At 35.3% G+C, this 22,565-nt stretch overlaps 6 protein-coding genes across 13 annotated transcripts in view; 2 read left to right on the forward strand and 4 right to left on the reverse strand.

The window, feature by feature from the left end:
• The window catches only part of LOC124447634 (spermatogenesis-associated protein 20-like), a 12,427-nt gene extending 10,414 nt beyond the window's left edge, over nt 1–2,013 (reverse strand). Inside the window, exons 1-2 of one of the 3 annotated variants that reach the window (XM_046998599.1) lie at nt 1,767–2,013; nt 1,146–1,210 (exon numbers count right to left, since the gene is read on the reverse strand). In XM_046998599.1, the coding sequence (XP_046854555.1) occupies nt 1,146–1,210; nt 1,767–1,788 (87 nt within the window). In that variant the 5' untranslated portion in view covers nt 1,789–2,013. The remainder of the gene's footprint in view (nt 1–1,145; nt 1,211–1,766) is intronic. The other 2 variants (XM_046998598.1, XM_046998600.1) reach the window with 2 other exon arrangements.
• Nucleotides 2,014–2,137: 124 nt separating this feature from the next.
• Nucleotides 2,138–3,934, reverse strand: LOC124447638 (growth arrest-specific protein 7-like). The gene is made up of 9 exons (XM_046998605.1): nt 3,862–3,934; nt 3,691–3,769; nt 3,544–3,612; nt 3,299–3,370; nt 3,131–3,202; nt 3,019–3,063; nt 2,829–2,909; nt 2,650–2,748; nt 2,138–2,443 (listed from the first exon to the last, which is right to left on the reverse strand). The coding sequence occupies exons 5-9, from the start codon at nt 3,152–3,154 to the stop codon at nt 2,333–2,335; spliced, it is 360 nt and encodes a 119-aa protein (XP_046854561.1). The 5' UTR covers nt 3,155–3,202; nt 3,299–3,370; nt 3,544–3,612; nt 3,691–3,769; nt 3,862–3,934; the 3' UTR covers nt 2,138–2,332.
• Nucleotides 3,935–4,071: 137 nt separating this feature from the next.
• On the reverse strand, nt 4,072–6,323 carry LOC124447639 (growth arrest-specific protein 7-like). 2 transcript variants are annotated; one of them, XR_006948775.1, is made up of 7 exons: nt 5,981–6,323; nt 5,141–5,230; nt 4,878–4,931; nt 4,737–4,792; nt 4,447–4,482; nt 4,275–4,363; nt 4,072–4,170 (listed from the first exon to the last, which is right to left on the reverse strand). XR_006948775.1 is itself a non-coding variant. In XM_046998606.1 (4 exons), the coding sequence occupies exons 1-4, from the start codon at nt 6,161–6,163 to the stop codon at nt 4,783–4,785; spliced, it is 348 nt and encodes a 115-aa protein (XP_046854562.1). In that variant the 5' UTR covers nt 6,164–6,320; the 3' UTR covers nt 4,746–4,782. The 2 variants fall into 2 exon arrangements, 1 of the variants encoding a protein (XP_046854562.1); XM_046998606.1 differs by lacking the exons at nt 4,072–4,170; nt 4,275–4,363; nt 4,447–4,482 and having other exon boundaries at nt 4,746–4,792; nt 4,867–4,931; nt 5,981–6,320.
• A 207-nt stretch (nt 6,324–6,530) lies between these two features.
• Nucleotides 6,531–9,292, forward strand: LOC124447637 (steroid hormone receptor ERR2-like). Its single transcript, XM_046998602.1, is given in 5 exon segments — nt 6,531–7,268; nt 7,987–8,346; nt 8,349–8,375; nt 8,378–8,566; nt 8,627–9,292. Coding segments are annotated over 5 exon segments (1,059 nt in total). The 5' UTR covers nt 6,531–7,024; the 3' UTR covers nt 8,866–9,292.
• Nucleotides 9,293–9,472: 180 nt separating this feature from the next.
• Nucleotides 9,473–12,271, forward strand: LOC124447636 (protein asteroid homolog 1-like). The gene is given in 4 exon segments (XM_046998601.1): nt 9,473–10,166; nt 10,354–10,427; nt 10,430–11,654; nt 11,802–12,271. Coding segments are annotated over 3 exon segments (1,347 nt in total). The 5' UTR covers nt 9,473–9,732; the 3' UTR covers nt 11,269–11,654; nt 11,802–12,271.
• LOC124447633 (protein PFC0760c-like) lies at nt 12,104–22,092 on the reverse strand. Of its 5 annotated transcripts, XM_046998597.1 has the most exons (15): nt 21,822–22,092; nt 20,156–20,390; nt 19,677–20,048; nt 19,397–19,476; nt 19,235–19,330; nt 18,460–18,685; nt 17,781–17,909; nt 17,517–17,663; nt 16,841–17,092; nt 15,713–16,024; nt 15,576–15,640; nt 14,936–15,023; nt 14,725–14,811; nt 13,506–13,664; nt 12,852–12,988 (listed from the first exon to the last, which is right to left on the reverse strand). In XM_046998597.1, exons 1-14 carry the CDS (start codon nt 21,884–21,886, stop codon nt 13,548–13,550), a joined length of 2,271 nt encoding a protein of 756 aa, XP_046854553.1. In that variant the 5' UTR covers nt 21,887–22,092; the 3' UTR covers nt 12,852–12,988; nt 13,506–13,547. The 5 variants fall into 5 exon arrangements, with proteins under 5 accessions (XP_046854549.1, XP_046854551.1, XP_046854550.1 ...); XM_046998593.1 differs by lacking the exon at nt 13,506–13,664 and having other exon boundaries at nt 12,104–12,988; XM_046998595.1 differs by lacking the exon at nt 13,506–13,664 and having other exon boundaries at nt 12,104–12,988; nt 21,837–22,051.
• Nucleotides 22,093–22,565: the final 473 nt, after the last annotated feature.

The raw sequence follows: 22,565 nt of genomic DNA on the forward strand, positions 1-22,565 counted from the left end.
CCATGACCTCGATTCCATGATTCTCGACTCCATGACCAGACCCATGACCTCGACCCATGATCCCGACCCATGATCCCGATTCATGACTCCTGACCCATGATCCCGATTCATGGACTCGATTCAATGACCCGGACCCATGATCCCGATTCATGACCACGACTCCATGACTCGATCCATGATCCCGATTCATGACTCGACCCATGATCCCGATTCATGACCTCGACTCCATGACCCTCGATCCATGATCCCGATTCATGACTCGACCATGATCCCGATTCATGACCCCAGACCCATGATCCCGATTCATGACTCGAACCCATGATCCCGATTCATGACCCCGACCCATGACCTCGACCCATGATCCCGATTCATTACACTGACCCATGATCCCGATTCATGACCGACCCATGATCCCGATTCATGACTTCGACCCATGATCCCGATTCATGACCTCGACTCCATGACTCTCGACCCATGACCTCGACCCATGACTCGATTCATGACCGACCATGATCCCGATTCATGACTCGACCCATGATCCCGATTCATGACCGACCCATGACCCGATTCATGACCTCGACCCATGATCCCGATTCATGACCCTCGACTCCATGATCCCGATTCATGACCCCGGACCCATGATCGCGGACCCATGACCCCAGACACATGATCCCGGACCCATGATCCCGGATTCATGACCCCGGACCCATGACTCCGGACCCATGATCCCGGACCCATGATCCCGGATTCATGACCCAGGACCCATGATCCCGGATTCATGACCCCGATCCATGATCCCGGATTCATGACCCCGGATCCATGATCCCGATTCATGACCCCGACCCATGATCCCGATTCATGACCCCGACCCATGATCCCGATTCATGATCCCAGATTCATGACCCCGACCCATGATCCCGATTCATGACACCGACACATGATCCCAGATTCATGACCCCGACCCATGATCCCAGATAAACATAAACAACTTTCATGGCTGGCTACCATTGTTAGGTGCAAACCACAAGTTCATTAAATTTAGTCAATGTTTAAGTATCAAACAAGTTAGGCTGTTTGTCAGCATCTTGAATCAAGATTCTTAACCCCCCCCCCTACATCTCCATATATTTAAAATGAACACACACCTGACAAAAAGATTGGTTTTTCGTCCATCTTCGATTTTTCAAAAGCTTCATCACCCCACGGATACCTAAATATATTGAAGGGAGTCTTTGAGCCCTACATATCTACACCTCAAACAAACAAAAACAATTTAGAAGAAGGATGCAGGAGTGCACACCTTAGACAATAACCTTGGCTAGAAGGGGTACAGGGGGTGTGAGTGTAATTTCCCAACCTAAAACAATGATCAAACAAAACATTTCCCATGGTCTCAAGTCAAACAAACCCCCAAAAAATCGGACATGTGAATAACATAACAACACTCACAAAGAGGCCGCTGAAATCTAATCCAAACTTGACTGACCAACTGACATCTTAAAAAAAACGTACACCACACCCCTACAAAATCATCCCGTAATTCCATCATAGATTATTAGGTTACTTACATTTCCTTAGGAGAATTAACACATGGACAAAACACACCTCTTCCTATTAAAATGAAAGCTAAACTCTTGCTATTCTCACATTCTGAATGAAACAAAGATTTACAAGCACACAAACAGTGGAGACGATAAATTTCTGCTCCGATAACTATCTATTCTATCCTCTCGCCTTTCTCTCATTATAGTTTCAGAAAAACTTACCATTCAACAGGATTATATGCATGTTGAAGAAGATAAGGTGATCTTTCCTTTAGCAAGCGATTAGCTTTTCTCCCTGAAGTTGTAGTCATCATACCTCTGCTTGTTCTTGTTCGTCTTTCAGTTCTTACGTTTACATACGTATACGATTTAATTTCTCTTTTATGCAAACAATCGTGTATACCTTTCACGCGATTGGAAAAACCTAGCAATGACTGAAAGGGTATTAAAACAAGGTTCTTCGTCGAATATTTCAAAATTTCGGATTGTCTTTACAAAAAAAAGAACATGGAGACTTCGTGAAGGTTGAATACTTGATGTTATATTTTTATAGATGATCTGTTTATTCGAAGTTTTGGCGGTTAGCCAGCATGTACATATTCAAAACTTTTATTCAAATTCATTCAAAAATATTGTCATTTATCATCATGAATATTATAGGGAGCGCCTTTCAATCTATCAAAATAATTTTTATTTAATTTATAATTAGCGTTATAAAATAAGTCATCCACAACTTGTTTTTATCACTAAGATGTCATTCAGCATGCAAAAATCATGTTGGTCATTTTTCAAGGCATATCAACAGGTCTTATTGAACCTGTTCCATGTTTCTCCACAAAGAGCTTTCGATCTTTCAATGCATTTATTTGCTGTGCTTCCTGTATTATACCTCCCATGGCCTAAAGTATTTGATAAATTCATAAAAATGAGTTATTCAATACCAAATTTTAAGATGATTAAAACATGAATTGAAATTGCTTTTCTTTTTAACATTTTGACACACATTAAAACAAGCTCAATTGAAGTTGTTTGTGAGTGTGCATTGTAAGATTTTATAAAACTTGAAATTCTTGCCTTCAAACAAGCAAATGAATGAAAATTATACCTTTTCACACGTTTCATTGACTTCTTTTCTTAAAAATACATAGAGCATAATTTGTTGTTTGATAAATTCAACCCTGTCAACTTCTTGATTCTCTAAGACCTATCAAAATATAAAGAAACACAAATGGATATATTTTGGAAATACATATATATCCATCATTGATCCAAAAGAACACCTACTGAACAAGATGAAACCATATCATCAACCCATTTTTTTTGATTTGCATTGTACAACTCTACAGCTTTTCTGTGGTCTTGTCCTGTAGCACACAAAATAAACATTAAAATCTAATTTGCAACAACATGAATTTTGAGTTGCTATTATTTAAATTTTCACACCAGTATATCCCTCTCTTTAAGATTAACATACGGCTTGTACTGTTTTCTTTACAGCCTTTTCATATTTGTCTAAAGCCTGAAATAAAACAAAAACCCAAACTCTAGAAAAATGGCCATAAGTTCAACATGCTCAAAGCTTAAACCTTTGATGATTGTTGAGCAGCCATCTCTTTTTCTCCAACTACTCTTTGCTTTTCAACAACACTTTCCCTTGCCTGTAGATATCATGTTAAAGCCATTTTTAAACAAGTGTTACAGAGTACAACAGTTACAGAGCAATAAATTACGCAAGAATTGGTAGAGACAGAAACCTTTTGAAGAAGACCGAATGAGGAAGATATTGCTTTTCTGTCTTCATGAAGTAAATCTCTAAATTGATCATGCTAAACAAACATAATGCACAACTATGAGCAATGAACCCTTCCAACTATATGTTAAAAATACATAGATGAGCTTGTTAAACATATTTATTCAAATTTTCCTGCAAGTTTCAAACTGAAATTTGTTTTGCAACAGGAAAACAAACAATCAACAAGCAAATAAAGACATCATTTACTTTCTTTGTATCTGTTTTTGATTCCTCGGTCACTTTGACTTGGAATGGTCCATGAACCTTATTCAATAGCTAAAATATTACTAAAACAAATAAGCATGAACATTTCATTAAAGCAACATACGATATGAAGAAATAACTATCCTAAACCTTGAAAGAAAATGCTTGATGAGCACTTGCTTCTTCATGTAGTTTTGTTTTAACTTGTTTCCAAGCCTTTCCAACTGTTCTAAAATGTCAAACATTAACATTCATATCTTAACATGAAGTTCTTCTTCCATATTTTATCATGTACAAGTATCGTAAATAAATGACAGTTACCCTTCTTCCTGGTCACCAAGAGCAGATGACGCAAATTTGCTAAACTCTTTGCATACACATCTTCAATAATAGCTCTAAATACATAAGAATTTTAACATGAACACTATCTTTCCTTTGATAACATTTCCATTTGCAACTAGGATAATCTCCTAAACAGCTCTACAATACAATAATTTATACTGACCAATAAAAACATAAAATATATCTACCTTTTTTATAAATTCAGCCATTTCCTTACACATATCTCTACCATAATGTATAACGATCAACAAGAATGTCAAGTCCAGTCTTATTAACATTCCTATCATCCTGTACAAACAAATCATTCATAAATAATATATACATTCATTATCTTCTTCAATTTATATTGGTTTATCCATAATGAGATGGATGAAAAACAAGAGAAATTGTACCCAGAAATGATCGCAGTAACTATATTGTCCAGGATTGAACAATGTCTGTCCATGTTTAGAGTCTGCACGAGAAACGCCATGAAACCTTTCTAACAAGAAAACCAACACAAAATGGTGTTAAAATCCAATGTTTGATAATACAGCTACATTCATCAATTCAATTGATACAAACCAACATAGTACTGGGTCTTTTGTTGAAGCTAGGTTTCTATATAAAATTGACGAATTGATAGTTGTGACTTTTCATAATGTTTACTCTTTCCTGGCTAACATTCCTAAGTAAGATCTTACTAAAATCCTGCAAAGATCCTCAAGGATCTTGAATAAGTTAATTTTTAAGACTTTGCCGGATCCTCTACATATAGGATCATTTAAGGAATGTGAGCTGGATCATTTTTAGGGTTAGATCATTTTGACAAAGCGCAGCCATACTTTTCTAGAATTCATTATTCAAAATATCACCTTCTTTAAGCTACGTTTTTCATTTCGTTCGGGAGCTTTTGACTTGTCAGCATGAGCTAGAAATATGGCCATTTTTTGAAGTGTGAGTGAAAAATTACTTATGACTACATTGTTCAACAACACAACTTACTGAAATTCTACCTGTCTCAGTTGTTGAAACATTATTGTTTGAAGTTGGAAGTAACCATGTTCTTTCTACAAATAGTGATATTTAAACTTATTAAAGTAAATGGTTTGAACTCTGAAGATGACTACCGCTAAGGTTGTCGAAAAGTCAGTCAACAACAACAAAAACAGTCGTTCTCAGGACTTTACCAACCAGGACAATGTACACATTTACAAACATGTAATTTAAACTTATTATTGGTTATAAAAAAGGGACAAAGACAGGATGTTGCGATTACCTCCGTTGACTGAATTGACATAGTAGGTTTTTCCTGATCAGTTTGAAATGCTTTCCAATTGGGTGGAAGAGTGTTGTCATGTACAATTTTCTGAAATCATTAATGTTGCTGTTAAAAGCTAAGTTTAATTTCACTCGCAATAAGAAAATTTACCAGAACTTCAATTCTTATATTCTAGGAACTTGTTTTACGCGGAAAATAGTCTTAAAAGATGAAATATAATCAAGTGTAAAATGGTCGATCTAAGATTTAAATAATTACAAGCATCGATGAAAGAAATAATTGAAAATTAACAACAAAATATTTCAATTTTTTCGCCTGATCGCTGCGAGCCAAACTGACAATTTTCACTTGAATTTCGTTAATTTATAAAACGTGGTTTTTGTTTACGACGCATTTTCTTGATTGTTCTCTCGCGAAAATTCAGAACAATTGTTCATATTTCATTGTGAATAAAAAGATTGTTTACTCAAGTACAACGCAATAATCACGCAATTCTTGAACATAGTTCAAAACTCAATAATCGCTCTTTTAAACAGCTTTCCCCTCAAGTGAAATCTTTCAAACTATAAGAATTAACGGATTAGGTGTTGACAAATTTCTGTCATTCAACGTTTGTTAATGCAGACATTTCAATGACAACTTCAATGATCGATGAATAAGCTCATGCAAATCATACGGCTAAAAAAACTTTACATAATCTCAGACTTCTGGAAACATCTCGTGTCGTTTCAGTAAATATTTAAACCAGATATTTTGCCAAATTAAATAAGTTAATGAGGAAATACCCAATAAGATTTTGGTTTGACGTTAAAACTCTTTTCATCATTTAAACCTAACCTGTTCCAAAGTTGAGACATAAGTTGCGGGAAACCATCCTTCTGTATTTGTTTGTTGAACCTCTCCAAACCACCAACCATCTTCACCTTTTTCAAATACGTTCAGAAGTTCTCCAGCGTCGAATTTCATGCCATTTTTACTGTCGTACGCGTACAAGGCTCGCGCAACGTTTGTTACTTCCATAATATCGACATATACACGAAGAGCAATATCTAAAACACTCAAGTGCTTACTGATTTAACGTGATTCTTTTAATGAATGAATATGCGTGGACTACACGAAACGTTCGTGCTTTTACACGAAAATACCGAATAATATTAACACAGTGACTAAAGTGGAAAGGTTTGAATGATAATTTTAAATTTAAAATGCGCTCTATTTTAACACAAGACTAGAAAGTTGCTTTGGGCTTTGGTGTTGATTTAACTTTAATCGTTGCGGTTTTCGAAACTTGTGCCGTGCTTAATAAATATTTTCTCAGTTTTAAAAACACATAAATCATTGAAAAGACATCCATGAAAACAGCAGATTAAAGTAATCTATCTATATCCACCAACACACAACCCAGACAAGAAGATCCGAGGAGTTTAGGGGTACAATTGGAATGTATAGAAGTTATCGCTTTCACTTTCACCCATCAAAACGCAAAGTCATCGTTATCTTGGAGAAATCACTTCAAAGGATTGTGTTACATTTTTTGTTGTTGTGAATGACAACAACAATTTACATGGCAACAGTTTAAATAGTAACTTTCAATACAATAAATGTAAAATAATACATTTCCTCTGCTATTGCCTATTTCCGGCAGTCAATTCTCAGTGTTGTAATGACGTCATGGGGGTACAGTGTATTACAGAAATCGAACAATTTGCTTTCACTGTGAAGTCGTTCAAGGTCAAAAAGAAACATAAAATACTTCTTTCATGTGTATGATAACTCTTAAAACAAAAAAACTACTCACATTGAATGAACTTCGATTGCAAATCACGGTCTTTTGTGGGAGTATAAAAGCATTTCGCCCGGCTCTTGTATTTATCTTGTGTTATGTCTACTACAGAAAATGAAGACCTTTGCGCTGTGTGTAGTGCACCGTCTACCGGCTATCATTACGGTTGCTATGCTTGCGAAGGCTGCAAGAGCTTCTTCAAGCGAACAGTTCAAAAAAACCTCAAGGAAAAATATCAATGTCAAAATGGGGACGAAGCATGCGAAATCACATTGGAAACGAGAGCAAAATGTCAAGCTTGCCGGTTGAAAAAATGTTTACACGTTGGTATGGTGTTTGGAGGTAAGACAAAACTTGCCTTTTCTGACTTATTTTGTTCATCGTGATAAATGCAATATAAGAATCATTTAATACTCTTTTGAAACATTTCCTATCGTATTTCATGGCATTCATAGCGATTCATGTTTTGTTGTACAGCCTTCTTTAGTCCTTACAACTGTAAAATAAAAACTATTCAGCGTCAAACTCATTGAAGAAATCACACAAACACAGTCGATCATGTTCCATACGTGAAAGAACATGACTATTATGGACCCCATTTAGTTTCACATAATTCTTTCATTTGCTTATGTTCAATATGCAAATAGCATGTTGTTTTGTTTTCATAATGGACCTTAGCACAGGGAATAACAACTTGTTCGGCGTCAAAATGCAATATTTTGTATTTTAAATTTATTTCTACGACGCTACAACTCAAATTAAAAAGTTGATTGGCTTTCAGCACGTTTCAAGATAGTCAACTATTGATAAGGCGCAATGTCGACGAACTTTGACTTTCATTCAAGCAATGCTCTTGTACTCTGTGTTTTGGTTCAAAAGTTCGTCAGAGAATGTTTCCACCACGTGCATACTGCATGGGAAAGCAGATCGTCCACGTATAAAGTTTTTTTGAGAATACTCTTATTTTTATCACAGGAAGTCACTCCTAGGGTTATTGCACACATGCTATTACGAATAATTTATTAATAACTTTTGATAATTCATAATTGTTTTTCTGCAGGTGTAAGAGGAGATCGTCAAAGAGGTGGGAGATCTTTTTATCCTTTAAAAACACCTGATGCAAACAGCTCGGAGGTTTCAGCGGAAGGAAAAGAAGAGGTGACTAATACAAAAAGTGACTGTACCACTGCAGAAGAGAGATTAAAAATCATGCAACAATTATTGGATGCTTCACCGGCTATTATTCCTCCGGGTGAATATCTTCTTAGACCCCCTCTTCAAGATCCTGTTATTAATATTCCATTGACGAGATTATCCAATGGCATATCACTGGAACTTAAGCTTATAGTTGACTGGGCAAAAGCTATCCCAGGGTTTCCTGATCTGGCAAAGGAGGATAAAATTAAATTACTTTCATCTGCGCAATGGAGCTTCAAGTTTTAGATGTTTGTATCGTTCCATGCCTTATGAGGACAGTCTTCACATGAATCAACCTTCAATTTTAAAAAGAAAAGAATGCTACATTTTTCTTAGTGAGGAGTTAGTGGATGGAATGCTTGATGTTGTTCAACGTTTACGTTCTCTCATGATTGACGAGAGTGAATTTGCTTGTCTGAATGCCATTTTACTGTTTAATTATGGTAAGTCTGTGGGTTTCTTGTTAAATAGAGAGGCGACAGTCTAATTTTGAATTTTTTCAGACACAGAAGGATTAAAAAACAGTGAAGCTGTTCAAAAACAATGTCAGATAATTATGAGAACACTAGAGGATTACACTGAGAAAAAAAAACCTGGTCGTTTTGCCAAAATACTTCTTCGTTTGCCAGTTCTTCGTCAAGTTTGCAACAATGGCTACCTTTACTTTGTACGAGTACAGATGGAAGGTGATGTCACCATGTCAACATTACTGACACAAATGTTTGAAAAGGCAAGAATATAAGTAAAGAATTCTCCAACTGATGACTTTCCAATTTACAAATATGTTAGTAATGATAACTTCAACACTTTGATTCTCTTTCATTCCTTGATTCCTTTTCAATTAACATTTGTTCCAATCTCAGCTCATTTAGGCAATCAATTGAAATTATAAAAACAAAATTTTAATTGTTAATATCAATTACGTTTCACAAACTCTGTTCATTAAACAATAACACATGGCGAAAATCTGTACCACGCGTTGAAATGATGTGTTATTCGAAATATAAGCAAAGGATGTAGTCTTGTCTAACATCTATCAACCTCAAAATTTATCACAGATGTGTACGACACTTAGACATCATCAGAAAGAACAAAGTCCAAAGATGAATGAGACATGTAAATGTTCTAGATAATTACTTAATTACTAATTAAAATAGCGATTGCATGTACTTGATCTCTTGACTTCAATGTGTTCACAATCGACGCGTAAAATACATTTCTAAAGCCGTTTATAGAATATTGAGTTTTTGGCGGCAGATTTGTTTGATGTAGAGATGATCCACGGAAAAGGAATATTTGTCATTTGATAACGTTGGATGTTTATTTATATTTGTATACACGTTCATGACCAGACGTTATGGCGTTTTCTTTGAAACGAAGAATGATTTTCCCAGAATGGCTATTTGAAGTGCACGTGCCTAGCAAGGAGAGTAATGTACCCACCTGAATTAAAGGTTATCGTAATTAGAACGGGGGGGGGGATATACCTTAACTCAGTACAAAACGGTATTTTGCAGGAAGTGTCACACTTCGTTAGATTTCAGTGATGTCTGTCTGTTGTTGTTGTTATCGCTTTCGCTTTTGCTTTTGAAACGGTGGTTTTGAGAAAATGGGAATTCAGGGATTGACTTCGTACGTCGATTCAATGCCTTCTGGAGAGGGAAATGTTTGGGAGCCGTATAAATTAAGAAATACAAATGTCGTTATAGATGGATGCGGTTTATACTATTATTTGTATGCCTCGAATTACATGAATGTAAAATACGGTGGACAATATGCAGAAATGCAAGAAAGAGTGAAAGAGTTTTTCTCCAAACTGAAATTGAATAACGTCGTAGCGTACGTTATTTTTGATGGTATCATGGGAAAAGACGAAAAGAAATTCAACACAAAACTAAGGAGGAAAGAGACTTACATTCAGAAAATGACCAAAATGTGGACAACAACATGCAAAGGTTATGAAATGTTGCTTCCTCGTCTCATGGAGATAGCTGTCATTGAAGTATTGAAGGAAATTAATGTCCAATATGCCGTTTCTGATTTGTAAGTGTAGTTTTGTGATTGTCAGTTGTCAGCAGACTGCAGACTCAGCCCTGTACAGTGACCACGTGCATGGAACATGCTCAAAAGTGGAGGGTGGAGGGGGCGAAGGGGCTAAGGCAGAATAGCACAATGTAATTGAGTAATTCCTCTGTCTCTTAATATTAATTATTAACTTTGTTGTTTACAGTGAGGCAGATGCCGAAATTTCTCTGCTAGCAAATGAATTGAAAGCTCCAGTAATGTCAAATGACAGTGATTTTTACATTTTAATGTAAAACATGGTTATATTCCTTTCGACATTACACATTTACTGGATCTAGCGTTACAGTTAAAAATTCAACTTCATGGCTTTCATCAAATACCTCAACATAACAGAGAAAATGCCTCCTACTGGCCATTGGTAGGCAATGATTATATTTCTGATGGGATGTTAATGCCTTTCATTTACTACATTGGCAAGAACAAATACTGTAAAGGATTCCATAAGATTGCAGCGATATCTTTATTTTTATCCAAGTATGACACAATTTCTGAAGCAGTTCAATTTGTATTGTCTTTATACACTCCCGAACAAAAGTTAAAATTTGAAAAACAACTGCGGCTTTCTATAGAAGAATACCAAAAGGAGGAAAGCTTTTTGATTGGTTATTTTCAATCATGTGACCATGGTAGTAACTTGTGTATGTACAATGGTTTTTCCCTGCCTACTTGGCTCATCAAGCTTTTCCGTGATGGTTCAGTGGCACCCGAGGGTATAGCAAGCTTGTGCAACAGAAAACTTTTTCTTCGTACACAAAGTGAAGATGTCAAACAGTCTTCATCTCAAATGTGCGTTGAAAGTCTTAGATGGAAGTACTATGCTTTTCTATGCCAGTGTGAATTGTTTTCATTGCCAACTGGTACCCACAATTTATCTTTAGCAACACAAAATCAAGTTGTTCCCATAGATAAATCAGATCATCACAATTTAGATCTCAATTCCTCCAAAAGTATGAACAGAAAAGAAATTTGTATTATCGAAATTGATCGCAAATACTCAGATTTGATTGAAAGTAAAGTAAATCTAGATGAATATCTACAAAAGCAAGTTCCAAGTTTATGATTTATGTGGAATGTCTGACGAGTTAAAGAGAGATTACATCATTCATTTGCTTCACGGAGACAGAACTACAATATATCAACTTGCAATTCAACATCAATTAATTGCATTAGCATTGCGTTATTGGATCATACACACAAGTGAAACCTTACCATTTGGCAAGTTTATTGTTGTATTATGTTGGTGTAAAACAAGACTGTTTATCAACAGAACATTGTTATGAAGAAGCAACTATAGATGTTGTTCATACATTTTCAGAATGGCAAAATATTCTTTACTGGGTAAAACGTTTTAACATGTTGCTGAGACAGCCATTTCCATGTGTAAATGTGTCAGATGTATCGATGGTGTTAAAGTGTGTTCATTGTATGTCAGAGTTGCAAAAATTGGTTAGTAATCATATCATGCTTATTATAAATGATAGAAAATAAATGTTAGTGTGCTTTTGTTTATTGAGAATGTACATAAATCAGTAAATTTTAGCCTATTCACTTGACATGTCTAATTTTCATTTCTTACTCTGCAATGTCTTCTAGGAGCAAGCTTAGCTGAAACTCTAGTTCTCAATCTCAAGCTTTATCAAGAACTCTATGATGCAATCACCAACCATTTACCACCAGGTTGTACATTTCACCAAAAATGTCACAGTGGAAGAGTTAAAGCAGAAAAGAAAGATCTTGTTCAAAAGAATACAATGAAAAAAAAGGAGAGTGGCTTTCTAAATAGGTTTTCATGGTTATGGACCGAATCTAGTTCAGATTCAGATGCTGAATGATGACATTGATATTTCATGTTAGATGACAATAATCAAATTGCATTTAAATTTTAAGGCCATTAATTAACTCAAAAATTCGAAATTTTTATTGTATTTATAACCGAATGATTTTCTAGATACATAGTCATTATTTACAAATGTTTTTTATAAATAGTTTAATTTATAAATATTTAGTGCTGAACCAAATTATTAGAATTACATTATGCGTTGCAATCAGGGAGTTCCCAGAAATTCCTTTATGTTTTCCATTTATTTTCTAAGATTTAACGTCTGCAGTTTGTACTATGGATTAGTGCCAGTCCATCATTCTTTCTCTTCTTCATATCCTTCCGTATCATTGTTTTTTTCTTTTTTCTTTTCATTTTTTGCTTTCTTTTGTTCGCTTTTCTCCTCTTCGCTATCATTCTCTTTACTTAATTTATTTTCATCAGACTTTTCTTCCCCATCGTCATCATCGTCATCGTTGTCATCTTCATCATCGTCATCATCATCACCGTCATCGTCATCATTGTCATCGTCATCATCATCATCATCATCATCACTGTCATCGTCATCATCATCATCATCACTGTCATCGTCATCATCGCTTGTTTTTTCATCGTCATCATCGCTTCTTTTTTCATCTTCATTGTCATCATCACTTGGGTTTTCTTCCTTCTCTTTAAAATCTCTTTCGGAGACTGGACGATTGTTTTTATTTTCAACAATCTTAAACCAAGCTTGTTTATATTTATGTATTCTGTACGCCTCATAAATGCCCCATCTGTTAACGCTGAGCAAGGCAAGATGAATGGAATGTGCTTGTTTTTCGCCATCTTTTGTTATTTCAGGACGATAAACATTTTTATCATTAATATGATATTTCACAAACACCCGTCTCTGTTCACGAATGAAATATTTCACAACTTTACCAATATCATCTGCGAACATTTCCCGTACTTCCTTTACCTGAAATTAACGTGTAATATATTAGCAGAAAGAAAGAAACGGAGATCTTAAAACCAGTTTTGCAAAATGGCGGTCAGCGTAGCGAGTTTTAGAGTAAGATAATTTAGGAATAATGTTTAGACTTTAGTGGTTATGACATTTACTGGTAGAGCAAAAAACTCGATTATGTTAAGAAATAGAAAAGTTTAACAACATAATCTGACTACAAAAGGAGTGGTTGAAGCCGATACAACATACAAGTTAAGTTTATCTTATATTTAGATAATTAGATTTACACAATACATACGCACTTTTGTAACATATATTAAAATTAAAATATCACTAAGATATTTAACATCATAAGTACTACATATTAAACATTGCATAAAATAAATTTAGAAAGATTTATATTCATTATTTAGATGTTGTACAATAATGATCTTATTTTTAAACAAGCCAATAATTTTACAGTTTAACGTAAAATTAGGTGTGATAAAATTGATTGATGGATGAAATCATTTTTGAAAAATTCCATCACCTCCATATAGTACAAACAAATTTTCGATTTCCATCTGCAAAATTATCTGTTTTCATTGTGGCCTTCAAAAGCATCGGCATCATTGTTCTCTGAGTCGTCTTCTTTAGTTTTCTGGATTTGTTTCAACTGTTTCTTCAGTTCAGAAATATCGCTATTTCTCTACATATTTCGTATAATTATACAATGGTAATTATGAAATGGTAATTTTTTTCTAATATACAATGGAACTTCTGGCACTTTTCTCTCATGTTAGAATTTCATGATCATGTTGGAACTTCATGATCATGTTGGAACTTCATGATCATGTTGGAACTTCATGATTATGTTGGAACTTCATGATCATGTCGGAACTTCATAATCATGTTGGAACTTCATGATCATGTCGGAACTTCATGATGTTGGAACTTCATGATCATGTTGGAACTTCATGATCATGTTGGAACTTCATGATCATGTTGAAACTTCATGATCATGTTGGAAATTCATGATTATGTCGGAACTTCATGATCATGTTGGAACTTCATAATAATTTAAAAGTATTTTTACAATGTTGAGAACCTTATCAAAGATGGCACTCTACATTTCATCTGCCAGATTAAGTAAAACTAGTCTTAAGTCGGTTGCTATTGCACGAAGATGTGTGAGATAATTCATCCAAACGTGAATACGTTAAAAACAAAATTGGCAATGAAACTTTCTTGCGTATGAAATGTTTCTACGGAACATGACTATCAGTAAGCGTTGATAAACTTTCATAAAAAGTTCTAGCATGCGAAATTTTCAAACAGTAAATTTCTTTAGGAAGATTTCAACACTACAGTTTTTCTTTGGCAAATTTAGTCAGATTTTGCTATGGGAGGGGGGTGAAATAAAATGAGTTAAAATGAATCCTGTGCTTCACAGGATTTATTTATAGAAAAGCGCTGTGGACCTTTCAAATACATATTCGCAGGCGCAAGTGTTCAATGTGGTTCAAAAAGCGCTACTTTTTTAAAACAAGACATAAATTGCAAATCGATAACATAAAAGAAGTTAAAAAAACGCACACTTTTTCATTTCATTCGCCAAGTGGATAAATAAACTGTGAATAGCAAACTGTAAACACTATTTCAATATGTATTCTAAGGGACCTACGTATCTGCTACTTGTGCACAATTCTCTACTATGGATGGCAATTTAAGCAGAAAATATAACCGTACACTAAAAGTAAAGTACTTACGGTTTTCGCTTCTGATGATATTTTTTGTGAGAGAACTGTTCTTATCGTGTTCACAGTATTTTCGAGCTTTTCCATTTGAATAGATATCTACATAAAGGACGTCTTTTATTATGAAACTATGTGTCAAAACGCAAAATAAAACAAACAAAGTTTTAAGTATCAAACATCTTTTGTTAAATTTCTTCATTTAGTTGTAATTACACAATATTACCAGTTCAAGATCGTTCTCTATCTTTTCAACCTTCATACTTAGATTTTCATCATGAGATATGGGTGTTTTGGTTTCATCGTCATTTATGCTACAATGATTTATTAAATTAAAAAATAATATTTTATTAATAGATAAATGAGTGAATGTAGATGACACGGAAACTTATAATTTTACAAAATGTCAACAATAAAACGCGTGCGCTGATTGGTCGAGATCTGAGTTTGCGCTGATTGGTCGAGAGCTGAGTTTGCGCTGATTGGTCGAGAGCTGAGTTTGCGCTGATTGGTCGAGAGCTGAGTTTGCGCTGATTGGTCGAGAGCTGAGTTTGCGCTGATTGGTCGAGAGCTGAGTTTACATTAACATGTACAAACCGATCCGAGCTGAATCATTTAAATTAATCAAAGCAAAATTTCAAATCAATCATATTGCTGTTCTGGTATAAAGATATAAAAGATTTTTTTCGTATTTGCACAGGCTTATACAAACCTCGGAGACGTTTGTGAGAGCTCTCAAGCAAACTCAAGCATGTGTAACCCTCTTGGACTTGCACTGATCTATTCTCAAGTACTCCCAAACATCTCCTGTGTTTTCGTAAGCCTGTGCAAACACAGTAAACAAATGAAATAAGAGCTTTAAATACCTTGCTAATCTTCTTAACTCAAGCTCATTTACAATATCTTCAATCGCGACTTTCAACTTCGAAATCTGAGATAAAACAAAATTTTATTATCAACTTACATCCTTTTGTAGACATTTTTATCCCCAAACGAAACTCACCTCACCATTCATTGGATGTAGTTTGGTGTAAAGATCCCTCAAAGTATCCTCAGCTTCATCCTGCCATTTATATGCTTCATACATTCTCGTGTTTAGCTTCGTGTACTCCTCGTTATAACTCGTGGTTTCGTTGTTCACCGGAGCTTCTGAGTTTGGTAGTGCCGTAGACGGGGGGAGTGAACGGTTCTTCAAAGCTTCATCCAATTCAGTAACGTGATTATATAAATTTGTCAAACGTTCGTTGATGTCAGTCATCGTTTGATGACGATTGGAGTTAGAATGATCCAATAAAGTTAAAATTTCATCTTTAGTCTACAATATTGACAATATACACACACAAATTACATTTGATGAAAAACTAATCGAGGCGTTTGAAGCCCTTTCTTTGGTAAATCTATAAAGCAATACGCTAGTTTAACACAGGTCCGTAACCCAGGGGGGTGAACTGGGTATAACACAGGTCTGTAACCATGGGGGTGAACTGGGTATAGCACAGTCCGTAGGCAGGGGTGAACTGGGTATAACACAGGTCCGTAACCAGGGGTGAACTGGGTATAGCATAGTCTGTAGGCAGGGGTGAACTGGGTATAACACAGGTCCGTAACCCAGGGAGGTGAACTGGGTATAGCACAGGTCTGTAAACAGGGGGTGAACTGGGTACAACACAGGTCCGTAACCATGGGGGTGAACTGGGTATAGCACAGTCCGTAGGCAGGGGGTGAACTGGGTATAACACAGGTCCGTAACCAGGGGTGAACTGAGTATAACACAGTCCGTACCAGGGGGTGAACTGAATGTACGTGCGTTATTCAAAAATACAACTGAAGAAAGTAATAAACAATGATTAAAATAGTCTGGTGAAATTGTAAAATTAAAAATGTCCCCATGTTATTGAACTCAACCAGTGTGTGTTTCTCAGTAATCTCATATAAAGCACATCAACCAAGTTGAGCGCGGCTTAACCAAGTGTATTTGTAGTATAAAACATTAACGTCAGTTATAATGCCAATAAAATCATGAGTAGGAGTCCGTTTTTCCTCAAATGTGGACACCCTCCCCCCCCACTTAAAACTGTTTGATTACAGCTCTATAACATGAACGTCTAAGATGGTAACCATAGAATTATACCTGTTGAACAGCTTCATCAGTATGTGTTGTAACGCCAGATATAGCTTGTTGTAAAGTTGTTATAGCGACATTTATTTTCTCCTGTAGTTTATCACATTTTTCAAGTGTTTTTTCGTTCTGCTGTTGTCTTGCTATGATCTCAGCATGAAGGACGTCTTCAAACGCTTTCTTTGCAGCCTCGATCTCCTTTTCCAAAAGCGATAGACAGTCGTTCATTTTAACAAACTGTTGATTATCGTGTGTTTTCGCCATCTGTTCAAATGAAAAAATATTTCGAAAGTTGAATAACCCATCTGACAATCTTTGTTTTCTTCATAGAGTTTAAACTCTTTGAACTTTGCAAACTATGAAGTATGAAGAAGGTACGAAATTTAAAAAGTATGAAGAGCATTAATTTTTATCGAAAGTAAAAACTTGTTTAATTTATTAGTTTAGTTTAGTTTTATTATAAACAATTTTACATTTATCCGTGCCTAAAATAAAATTAGGTACATAAAATTTCCATTTACTGTCAAATCCGAAAGAGTAAAATCAATTTTTTGTTTAATTTGTAAATTATATGTTTAATCATCTGTGTCCACAGCTGTTGATAAACAGTGCTTCACTTATGCAAATTTATGTTAATTTATTTCATATATTTATTTCAAAATTTAACATTTATTTGGATTTTATGTACCTCCTCGGGATGATTTGTTTTCGAAATTTGCGATGCTTTGGTAGAAGCACCGGGAGAACTATCCCCACGGGTTTGATCCCCGGCGTATTCCCCTCTAGACGGAGACCTGTCCGGAGATATACGCTTATAGTCGTAATGACGTGATTTCTGGAATAAATATGATTAAAAAAATGAAATTTTGTTAAGAGTATAGAATTTTTATATTGTTTAAATTAAATTATTAGTTTCTTCCCCCCGTTCAAAGTGCAATAAATCATGAATTACCGCCGTACGATGTCGTATGTTCTGAAGCTCTTCTGAGAGATGTACTTTAACAGTCTCGAATATTTTCTCCATCTCATCGCGCACAGATCTTTCAAAGGCCTGTCTTGAGGAGTGTTCTTCGCGAAACCTCTAAAATTACATAATAAACACGCCATTATATCCGGGAGGGTAAGCAGAGATGGAGCTATTCGTGTCAAACAAATAACAAGTTCTTCAATCGTTGGGGAGAGGGGAGGGAAAGGTTGGAGTTCATTTTCTCCATCTTGAATTACGACGTTCAACCGTTGGAGGAGGGAAGGGAGGGAGGAGAGGTTGGAGTTCATTTTCTCCATCTTGAATTACGACGTTCAACCGTTGGAGGGAGGGAGGGAGGGAGGGAGGGGAGGGAGGGAGGGGAGGGAGGGAAGGGAGGGAGGGAGAGGTTGGAGTTTTTTTCTCCACCTTGAATAACGACGTTTGACGTTCATAGCTTCCAAAAGTTCATCAAATAAATGAAAATATGATAAGCATTAACGCGGGAAGCCGTGTCAGGTCAATCCTTTTGATATACACGAAAATAGATTATTTTATACAAAACATGAAAGGGCATTAAGACATGTTGCAATGTTTAGAATTCAAATTTAACCTGAAAAAAAGGAGAAATAATATTTTCAAGCATCCTCACTTTTAAAATACTTACTTTTTCCATGAGGGTAAATTTTATTTGCGCTTCTTCTCTGAGCTGTCTCTCTCTATCCAATGCCTTTTTATTGATTTCCTCTGTCAGTTCGGCAATTTTATAAGTAAGTTTATTTCTCTCGACTTCATAAGCATTTTCCTTTTCTTTAATGTTTAAATTTGCCGTGTGAGATACATCACGAAATTTCTTTTCAAGTTCATGTAACGTTATATGCATCTTTTCAACACTGTCGAAAAACCCGAGGAAAAAACATATGTTAAATAACTATGAACGAAAAAAAAAATGTTAATAGATGACTGTCAAAGTCGTCAGGTCTAGGGGGGAGCGTCAGGTTTTAGCAGGGAGGAGGGGGTCCGACATTCCATGAAATTTCAGGGGCAAACATTAGAAGAGCCAAAAGATAATTTATAATTTTGAACAGAGGAGATGATACATATAAACATTTCAAGTTTGAATGACTGAAAACTAACTAATATGAAAAATATAGGGCGGAGCTCTATGGTGTCTGCCCCTGAGGGGTGGGGGTGGTGGGGTGGAATATTGGTGTTGAACAACGTATGGTTTTTGGAAAGTAGAAAATCATTTGAGCTTTTGGTTATAGGTTGAATAAATTTTTTCATCATTTTAAGTTAACTTCAATATTTGCGTGATTAAATAAATGGTTTAATAAAGATTTGGCCCTAACATAATGTTTTATGGGGGATCACAAACATCTTAAGCCTATATCCTCAACAAAGGTCTTGCATCAAAATATTCAATCAAAAAACAAGCTTACTTTAACTCGGCTTTCTGTTCACCAGCTTTTCGTTCGGAAGTCTCGACATCCGTCTTTCTCTTTATGTCATTTACAGCATCGTGGATCTCTAATAACCTACATTACATGACGTATTTACAAAACGTCAACAAACGATCAAAAAGTAAGTTTGGCTGTCGTTACCTTGATTCCATATTTTGTTTCAAATAAGAGCTGCCGTCAAAATTGTCTCGCGTTGATTTACTACGTTGAAATGCTTCCATCTAGTAAAGATAGAGTAAGCAAAATGTGAAAAAAACACACTTTATGAAGTCACTTAAGATTCGAGTTATGTTACGTAAACAGATTGAATTTATAAGCAATATTTCCACTTTAATTCAAAGTCATTATCAAACAAAATGCTTATTCACAATGCACAAAAGGGATGAATAAAAAACACAAAGAATAGTGACTTTTGACTTACAGCTACAATACTATCTGTTTCCATTCTCTTAACTTTCTGCTTTATTTCCTGAGCCATGCTATCAAATTCAGATTTCTGCATTTCACATCGATGTTGAATATTTTTCATATCTTCATATACGATCCTTAACGAACTTTGCATCTGTTCATTCATTTGTCGTAGCTCGGACATCTCATCACGAAATCTATTGATGAAGCGATCAACCTGTTCGCCTTTCATCATAATTCTCTGTTGTCCTCCAGTTAGAGCTCTTTCTAACTCTTTTGATTGGCTCAGTAATGTTGCAAGTGTTGAATGCTCTACGTTGACTTTTTCTTCAGTTCTTGAGAGTTGCATTGATACATGATTGTACATGTTTTCAGCAGCTTCAACCTCAGGAGGATGGAAATTAGTGTAAGGGATTCTACCCAAACTCTCAACTTACACAATCAAACTTAAAAAATTTACATTCACTTCAGCCAAAAAAGAAAATCACATACCTTATCTCGTATTGCCAACATCTCCTGCCTTTCCTTCATTACAATGTCTTCGTTCTGTCTTAGAGCAAGTTTCAACTCTTGCTGTAATCTCATGAGCTCTTCAAGTAGAAGTTTATTTGATTGCTCACTAAGTTTTATTCGACTCTCCAGATCTTGCGATCTTGTGCTATCTCTGTAAGTAACATTGGAAATAGCAGGGAGAGATGTTGGGACAACCTTGTTTCCCTCATATCTGCTATAAATCAAATGAAAAAGAGTTTTATGAGAGTGTTAAAATCCAGGAGCATTACAGTAGACATAAGTGGCCTAATTGTTAATAATTTTGACAATCCAATGAAAATCTTCACAACTTTCTAACAAATGCAACTGTAGTCGTGGAAATTTTCAAAAAAATTCTTTCCTTGGCAAAAATCAATGTAAGGACAATTTGCTGTTAATATGATAAAGAAACATCTTCATATGTCTTGTCATTCGACTATTAGACTTTTCTTTCCTATCAAATAGTCCATCGTTTTTATTAAAAACATCTATGTTCACGAGCCACTTGAAATGGCATTATCCTAAAGTGAAAATAATTTACGCTACAATCGTAAATTACGTGAAAGAAAACGGACACAATCCATTGTTTAAGTACTTATTTCATTTTAATCTTATCAATAAGCAATTTAGTTCACAACACGGAGTTTAAGAAGAGAAGACATGTCATAATTTTCTAGAGATAAAAATGTACCTTTTTAAGACCGGAAATGTTTCCACGTCTTTTTCAAAGGCCCGCCACATTTTTTTCGAAAATATAAACGATAACTTTTTTGAGTTTGAGCCTTTGAGGTTATGTCAAGCACCTGCTATCAAAATGTTAATCTTTTAATTTTTTGTTTACGTTGACCTTGACAACCATCTTATCATCTCTCGGAATATTCCGAATCCAATACGATAAAATACGAAGCTAACAATACTAACCAGATTTTTGATACCAACATACCATACAAACATACTGACACAGTAAGTGAGAAATTTTAGAAATTGTAGCCTCCACCCACCAGCAGAGTTGCAGGACGACCCAAATATAATCTTTAATATCTATCGTTACCATACCTTCGACATGGATGCTTAGGTACAAGTATGAGCAACCGGGTGCACGTTTTGGTTTACTTGGAGTCCAGGTCCCGAATACAACAACACGCACTCAGGACCTGACCACTGACCACCACATACTTGCATCTTATCGCATCGAAAAACATTTCGATAAAATTTTTTCGGGAATTTCTGCTTACGAATGCGTCAGCTCATTTACACAAATACTTACCGTCCTTACGTCTTGGGTCCCAGGCCGCAAAGGGTTCCTCTGATATTAACCTCGGTTACTATGTAACCTTATTCATTTGTAAATACAGCCATATACCAAAGTTTTGTTATGGCTTGATTAAAAAATATATGTCGAGCTTATTTTGAATGTTAAAAATACATAATTTAGATCCTCCAGGTTAGTAGAGTCCTGAGAAGGACTGTTGGTGTTGGTGTTGACTGACGTTTCGACAACCTTAGCGATAGTCAATCTTTTGACTCTGTAGATGTCTACCGCTAAGGTTGTAGAAATGTCAGTCAACATCAACATCCACAAACATATAAGTATTTATATTTGAAGTAATTTATATTTTATAGATACCTGTAAGGATTGTACCTTTCTCTTCGATAATTATCTTGTATTGTACCCCAAGGAGGATTAGCCATGAAACCGCTTCTTTAATGACGTTATTACAACATTAAACTATAATAAGAGGGTACTACACGTTTTAATTGAGGCTTCTCCGAACATAATTCTAGAAATAAAAAGTAATTTGAACACTTAATTTTGTCAGACATTTTTAGAATTCTTGATTTCAAATTATCACGCAAACTTTCTGTGCTGATACAAGTGTTTGTTAACGCGGTTGCTAAGTTTCGACAGGTTTTAACATAAAAACAGCTGCCAATTGTTAACTTTGCAATTTATAAATAATTAGTGCTGCAGATGTTGATAAGAAAGTTTAGCATAAAATGCCCTTGTAAATACTCACTTTCCCAAGCGTTCTCACGTACAATTCTTTTCTCTCTATTCGACACATATGCAATACCCATTTCTAGGCTGTATGAAGCTACAAAAATACTGACAAAAAATTCGTTTACTCTATAAAAAAAATAAAGTTTTTTTAAAGCGTAAACCAAACTATTTATTAGACAAAACGTCTGTGTGTGGGGACTTAATGACCACAATATAAAAACCCAATAAAGTAAGCAAGGGGACTGTTAAAAAACACAAAAGAAACAAAATTAAAGTTTGCAATAATCAATGGGTGTTATGCATGTAATATTTTCTCATTGCAAGAGGCTTTTCAGTGCACGGTATGTAATTTGTAAAAATTGAACTGAC

Source organism: Xenia sp. Carnegie-2017, unplaced genomic scaffold (genome assembly GCF_021976095.1).
Source record: "Xenia sp. Carnegie-2017 unplaced genomic scaffold, XeniaSp_v1 HiC_scaffold_23, whole genome shotgun sequence".
Classification (NCBI taxonomy): domain Eukaryota; kingdom Metazoa; phylum Cnidaria; class Anthozoa; order Malacalcyonacea; family Xeniidae; genus Xenia; species Xenia sp. Carnegie-2017.